Below are 7,272 nucleotides of genomic sequence, written 5' to 3' on the forward strand. Positions count from 1 at the left end.
TATTTTTGTATGACCTGCTGCTGGGTATGCGCATATGGCTTTGGTATAGTAGTGCCATGTAATCTTGACTTTCGTTCTCCGTCACATTGTCTTGGTTCATAAATTCTAGTTACTAAATACCTTCCCTAATGCAAGCTACTTCGTGCTCTGTAATAGCACTTGACAGAAGTGTTTCTAATAACTGGAATTTTATGCTAGGTGAGTATGGGGACGAGTAAATAGACAAATTTCATAGAAGGAGGAAGAGTTTGAAAAGTGGCAGGTGGGTCTACACAGGTGTCAAATAGGTCTCTTTCAGAAAAATAGGTGGGACCTGCGTGTGACTTACCTGCCATGATGGAGAGCTGTAGAAAGCTTACAATCAGGGAAGCCTAATTTAAGATGTACAAGGCTGAGTGTTTTCTCCTTTCACATAAGTTTTGATTAAAATTTCCCAGACTTTAGCTTATTTAAAAAAATGTCGTAGAACAGTTTCCAGCATGCCTCTTTATCAGTATGCATGCCCATATTTCCAAATGGCAAGTTGGTTATCCAATCTAGAGAAAGTTATTTCTAGCCCACCAGTGTGCCTTAGTTGTCTCTTTAATCCTAGAAAAATGGTGTTAAATATCGGCATGATCTAGGGCTGTTCTCCCAGGTATACATTCAGTAAGCGATTAAGTGGGTGATTAAGTAACCCACAAAAGGTTTTTGTATTGTCGGCAGTTGTTGATAGTGGGAGGGATTATACCGCTTTCGGTTGGGGTCACTGCCCCTGTCCTCATGCTTGGCTCTGCTCCCGGCAGGTGTCAGAGCGACGTGGACGAGTGTGCCGGCAGCCCCTGCCACAACGGGGCCCTGTGTGAGAACACCCACGGCTCCTACCACTGCAACTGCAGCCAGGAGTTCCGCGGGAAGCACTGCGAGGACGCCGCGCCCAACCAGTACGTGTCCACGCCCTGGAACATCGGCCTGGCTGAAGGCATCGGCGTCGTCGTGTTCATCACGGGAATAGCCTTACTGGTGCTGGTGTTTGTGATCTGCCGCAAAATGATCAGCCGCAAGAGGAAGCGCCAGCCTGAACCGGAAGACAAACACTTGGGACCCACCACAGCTTTCTTGCAAAGGCCATATTTTGATTCAAAGCTAAATAAGAACATTTACTCAGACATACCACCCCAGGTGCCTGTCCGCCCCATTTCCTACACTCCAAGCATTCCAAGTGACTCTAGAAACAATCTTGACCGGAATTCCTTTGAAGGCTCGGCCATCCCCGAGCATCCCGAGTTCAGCACTTTCAACCCTGAGTCCGTGCACGGACACCGAAAAGCTGTGGCTGTCTGCAGCGTCGCGCCCAACTTGCCTCCCCCACCGCCTTCAAACTCCCCTTCTGACAGTGACTCCATCCAGAAGCCAAGCTGGGACTTTGATTATGACAGTAAGCACGACGTCCTCATCTAACCAAGAGGCCGCTGAGAGGCACAGGGAGGTCTCGACTGCTCTAGGGGCTGGGTTGGTTCATTAGAAATGCTGAGTCTTTGTGAGAGAGCAGCGTCCCTGGGTGGTAAGAACTGTTAACATGTCACGAGGTGCCTCAGAAGAAAGGCCTGCCTATCTACTCCTAAAACCTCATCCATTGGAAGCACCATGGAGCACAGTTTGGCTCTGGCACACAGGGCCACTGCGCCAGACTCTCCTTCCTTCAGGGCAGCTGGCTCTGCTTGTTAGAAATGGGCTTCCAGAGGGTCATGGGGAAAATCCCATCCTCATTTCATTCCATTTTCTAGACATTTTTTGAAGCGCCCCTTCTTAAAATCTGAAAACCTTTGGTAGATTTGAAGAACTTTTTGCAAGTGCCTCAGGCCCTGGAATAAGCAATCAAGTTAATCATATTCATTTAATTAAAGAATCTAATTTAGTGTTCCAAGTAATATCATACAATGCTTATTTCATTTTTGTAATTGATGATTGGCTCTGAGGCTATAGGTATGTGGGCTTCTGGTGGCAATTATTAAAAACTTTTGGGGGTATATGCATACCAAGATTTTGTTTTTTGACATGGCCAGGAAAAGGCACATCATTCATACTTTTGGTGTTGTGCATACTTTATATTGTGGCCTACGGTACATTTATTGCTTAAAAGAAGCTTTGTACCTATTTCTAAAACAAAAGTTTTAATACCAAGATATCGTATAATGTCTTTAAAAACCCAAACCGATTACCATCAGGTCAGTTCCAACATATAGTGACCTTATAGGATAGCATAGCTTTTACCCCATGGGGTTCAGAGGCTGTAAATCTTCATGGGAGCAAGCAGCCTATCTTTCTCCTGTGGAATGGCAGGTGGGTTTGAAGCATTGACTTTGTGGGTTAGCACCCCACCGTGTACTTGACTGTGCAACCAAGGTCCCTCGTTAGTGCCAGAGATGTCCATGAGCATCATTTATCATTTGTGAATCTTCCCAGAATATTTTCAGGGTGTCCTGGGGGAAGCTGTTTGCTTCAAATATGTTTTTTTCTCTTTTCCTTTAGTCGTTGATTTAGTATATGTATTTTAGACAGTCATTTCTTACGACTTGCTCGGTGTCAGGGTACAGTGGTAAACAATCCAGAGGAGCTCACTGCTCGTCATCTCTCCCTTGTAGCTAAAGTCGTGGACCTAGATCCTTGTCTCACCAAGAAACCTCTGGAGGAGAAGCCTTCTCTTCCATACAGTGCCCGGGAAAGCCTGTCTGAAGTGCAGTCCCTGAGCTCCTTCCAGTCTGAGTCGTGTGATGATAACGGTAAGCTAGGAAAATTACTGAAGGCTTTGATTGCTTGCTGTTGAGAACATTGCCCTCATTATGTTATGTAATGACTGAGGTGTTTCAGGTGCTCTATTAAGCTTTGGGAAATTTTGCTCTTTATCACTTGGGCCACCTTTGAACAATACCTTGTACATACATTCTTGCATGAACTTTTTTTGGGGACTATATTTAAACTGTTACTAATGAATAGATCCTCCTGGGAGCATATTTGAACTGTTCCTAATGAATCGATCCTTGAACTACAGCAATTTGTCAGTGATCAGGAAAAAAATATATTTAAATGAAAGGTGATTTCTATCTGATTTAGTTTTGTTTTGATGTTGCGCCCCCCCAAAGTGAAAATGATAGTTCGGGCGGGGGTGGGGGCGCAGGGATTTAAGTCCTAAAACCTTGATGAGCCCCTGCTACACTCACATACACATGACCCCGAGAGGAGGGATCATAGTCTACATTGCTCCCCTAAAGTAGCACCTTTGGTATTATTACAAGGTCTTATTTGTCTCCTCCCTCCACCCCCTGCGGCCTCAGCTCCCATTTGGATCAGAGCATACTGACTGAGCACAGTTTAAGAGATCGCTAGTAAGTGACTATGTTTCTAATCAAGAAAGTTTGAACGTGGGATCTTTGGTGCCTCAGTTAAACATTCTGTTTATCTGTTTTCCCTAGGGTAGAATGCATTGGTGCTCAGCTTTGTCTTATCAGCACACACTACTAGAGAAAACTGGTCAATATTCCATAGCACGATAAAGCGCTATTTTAAATTTCATTTATTTTCTTGGTAATTGAAAATACACTCCATAAAACAGACGGCAACTCAGTGGTTTCTACTGCACAATTCCTTGCTGTTGCTGACCTCCTGCAAGTTGATCACATCCTTTCTCACTCGTCTGAGTTGTTCCTCCCCTGACATCATCTCACTGCCCACTTGGCTTCCTAGCTAACTAACCCTCTGAGTCACTGTGTCAGTTTGATGCTGTGATTATAAATAAATAAGTAAACGAACAAAAACGCATTGCCGGACGGTCAGTTGGACAGCATAGAGCTGCCCCTTCGGGTTGCTGAGGTGGTACATCTTTGAGAGGAGACAGCCTCATCCCTTTCCCCATTGATCCCGTGTGCATAGCTCTTACCAGAGCATAATGCTTAAGGCGGGACCTGTGCTAGTTAGCGAAACTATGATTATTTGAGACGAATTTAGGAAAGGGCTTTTGGTTTAAAGATGATCTCAGGGCAGTAGAATGAAAACTTGAATTTCAGAATTATTAGGTGAACTTACGATACACTTCTTTTTCACACAAAAATGTAATGTGTTTAAAGATCGTAACTGTTGTTAATTAGTGGAAGGAAATAATCCGCGTGTGATTATTGGATTGTTTCTAACCCATGGTTATATAGCAAAGCCCTTTTCGGAACTCAGTATAGCACGTCCCGTGTGCATCAAGTTACCCGTGTTGTTTGTTTACTGATGCAGTGGAGGAACATAGTTTTGCTTAGAAGACAAACGGAGATCAGTATTTACCAGTTTATGTAGTAACTGAAAGCATGGCCTCTAATGCTCTCCATGAATGTATTCCGGAATGTTGTCAGTGTTGACTTTGTTGTTTAGTAGGGTTCACTGAAACCTCATTCTCAACACCCCCAAACACTTTTACCACATGCAGCCACACTCTGAGACGTCATTTCCAGAACATAGCGTGTGTGGGGCAGGGAAGATAGAACTAGGGATGGTTTCTATTGTAGTCATTTTCATGATTGCAATCACTGTCACTACAGTGAAGACCCTTGGTGGAGTAGTGAGCTACTCATTGACCTGCTGGCCTCGAGCCCAGCAGCAGAACCACCAGCAGTCGGTCTGCCGAGCAAGATGAGGCTGTCTGCTCATGTGAAGGTGTACATCCTCAGAAACCCAAGCTCTTCCTCTGTCCTGTCGGTGGCTCCAGACGTGGGTCTCACAATCACAAGTGTGTGTTACCTGCCCCCTCCGTAGGTTAGCAATCCACAATGGGCTGACTGGGATCAGAAGAAAGTACCAGCAGGGCAGAGTTTCTTTTGTTACCTCCCTTTCTCACTCATGGCGTCTCCCCACATGCCTGGGCTGGTGGCCCTTCCCACCCATCTTTCAAAGAAGACAGCGATTCCTCTCTAACCCTCTTCCATACTTCCTCTCCCTCTGACCAGTTCTCCTTTTCAAGCAGTGGTTCTCAACCGTGGGTCGCGACCCCTTTGGGGGTAGAACTACCCTTTCACAGGGGTCGCCCGATTCATAACAGTAACAAAATGACAGTTATGAAGTAGCAGCAGAAACAATTTGATGGTTGGGGGGTGGGACACCACAGCATGAGGAACTGTATTAAAGGTCGTAGCATTAGGAAGGTTGAGAACCACTGTTTCAAAGTCTCATAATTAGATAGGGCCCACCTAGAAATTTTAGGATACACCACTCCCCACCGTGCTCTGTTTCTCACCCCACCACATCAAGATCCTTAACCTTTCATCAGCAAGCTCCTTTTTGTCATATAAGGGAACATTCCCAGAGGATTAGGACATGAACCCTTGGGGACCATTCCCTTGCCCACCACATGGCAACACGATTGCCTTGATGCCCTCACACAAGCCAGCCATGGGTCGTGCCTCTTGTTCACCAGCTGGCAAGTCATCAGCAAAAAAGCAAGAACTTTGGCATGAGGCAAGAACTTTGGCATGAGGCAAGTAGAATCAGGGGTGAAACCAATTTTGCATTTATATTGCATATTTATCCTTACATAGCTTTGAATTTTTATTTTCCCTGGAGATGATATGCTAACGTATGAAAATGAGCTCTGAAAGTGGTTTTCCAAGAATCTTGCCTTTGGAACACACAGACTGTCGCCCGTGAAATAGAAAAGCCCTGGTTTTGCCATGACCCGATCCAGAACCTTAAATCTGAAAAAAACTGGTTGCTGGAGGGTGAGGGGGGTGAGGATTTTGAATTTCAATGAAGTATGATTACTTTATTCCTGTGATTAATAACAGCATATCACCCTGGGTTAGCAAAAGCCTCTGAGAGGTCGAAGTCAGAGTGCAGGAAGCATGCATGATCTTCTTATGTAGTGAGCTAAAGCAGTCCTGTCATGTTTTCAAATCGAAAAGTGGAAACTGTGTTTTAAGAACTCCTGTTTAGTTTAATAAGCTGTTTTCTAACTCCTGGAAGATTTACCTAATTTACTCCTTTTGTACCTTTTTACAAGCTTCCATAGTGACTGTAATCCACCTTGTCAACACTGTAGTTGACACGGTGAATAAAGAAGGTACAGTCGTGCGTGTTTGTGCTTGTGTCTGTGTGTAGTGAGCATGGCACCCAGCAGTGTGTCTCTGCCTGTTGTCAAGTTCATCGTCTGTGGGTTTAAGGCCTTTGCGTCCTTTATTTTGTGCAGGTGTGTGTATTCGTGCTCCAGCTACGTTGCAAAAATATTTGTCATGTTTAATTATGGTTGTTGCCTTTTGCAATTCATAGTGAATTTGCACAGACATCTGAGAATTATCTAGATAGAAAAATAGTAAGATGGTTCAAAGTAATTCCAATTACACATACACACACACACCACCAAATTATAGAATAAAAATTCTTAAAAGGGTAAGACAAAGTGACAAAACTTTCGTAGTTCAGTTGTAACTGACTGCACTTTGGGGTTTTCTTTGGGTGTGGTCAAGAAAAGTGTTGCAGTATGGCAGGCAATATGTGTTGATACTGGTTTAGTGAAGATAATTTAATGGGAAGCCTTACCTATCTATCGTCTGTTACAAATTACAAGGCCAGATTACACTTCCCTCGATTTATTTTGAATGAGACAACAGCCTTATCAGGGCACTGGAACCAGAACACTCAGAAGCTAGTTGTTTTGATCACACTCAGGGCCGTGAAAAGCCGGCGCAAGCGCTGTGCCCCAACACAACACCCGGGTTGTCAGTTGGCTTGCCTTATTTTGGGGCCTGGGAATTTGCATTTCAAACCCCTTTTCAGTAGATTCTGCAGTTTCTGGTCTAAAGATGACTCTTTGAGAAAGGTTGCGGTGTTAACTCATTACTAATGAGCATTCTGCCCGTTGCCCTAAGAAATTGTATCATGTTTCTTAACTTGGTGATTTAGAAAGCAGCCTGTCTTGGAGATTTTATGTACTTAATACATTCCAACATTTTAAATAGGGGATTTAAAGAAATGAAGTTAAATGGTTCTTTTATTACCATCTTTTTCATGGAAAAGTAATTTTTGGTCTAGGAAGTATAAATTGAACCAAAAGTGTAGCTACCTGAAATTGTAAGGATTATTAGTAAGGTTCCGATTGTTGGTGTCTGTCAGCAAGGACTGTCGTCTCTCTTGTTATTTCAGTTCCTAGGAGAAAACCAACAATTAGACATGACTTGTTCTATATTACTTTATGTAAACAATTTCTCAGGACATTGTTTTGTATGTCGGGTGCATTGCAAGCATCAGCTGATTTTTAAAAAC

The 7,272-nt window shown here is 43.8% G+C and overlaps 1 protein-coding gene across 1 annotated transcript in view; it reads left to right on the plus strand.

Moving 5' to 3' along the window:
- The window catches only part of FAT1 (FAT atypical cadherin 1), a 157,957-nt gene that overhangs the window by 148,207 nt on the left and 2,478 nt on the right, over positions 1–7,272 (plus strand). Inside the window, exons 25-26 of the mRNA XM_004696477.2 lie at positions 786–1,417; positions 2,625–2,762. Of these exons, the coding sequence (XP_004696534.1) occupies positions 786–1,417; positions 2,625–2,762 (770 nt within the window). The remainder of the gene's footprint in view (positions 1–785; positions 1,418–2,624; positions 2,763–7,272) is intronic.

This window comes from Echinops telfairi, unplaced genomic scaffold (genome assembly GCF_000313985.2).
Source record: "Echinops telfairi isolate 266 unplaced genomic scaffold, ASM31398v2 ScPeMD7_9;HRSCAF=40, whole genome shotgun sequence".
Lineage (NCBI taxonomy): Eukaryota > Metazoa > Chordata > Mammalia > Afrosoricida > Tenrecidae > Echinops > Echinops telfairi.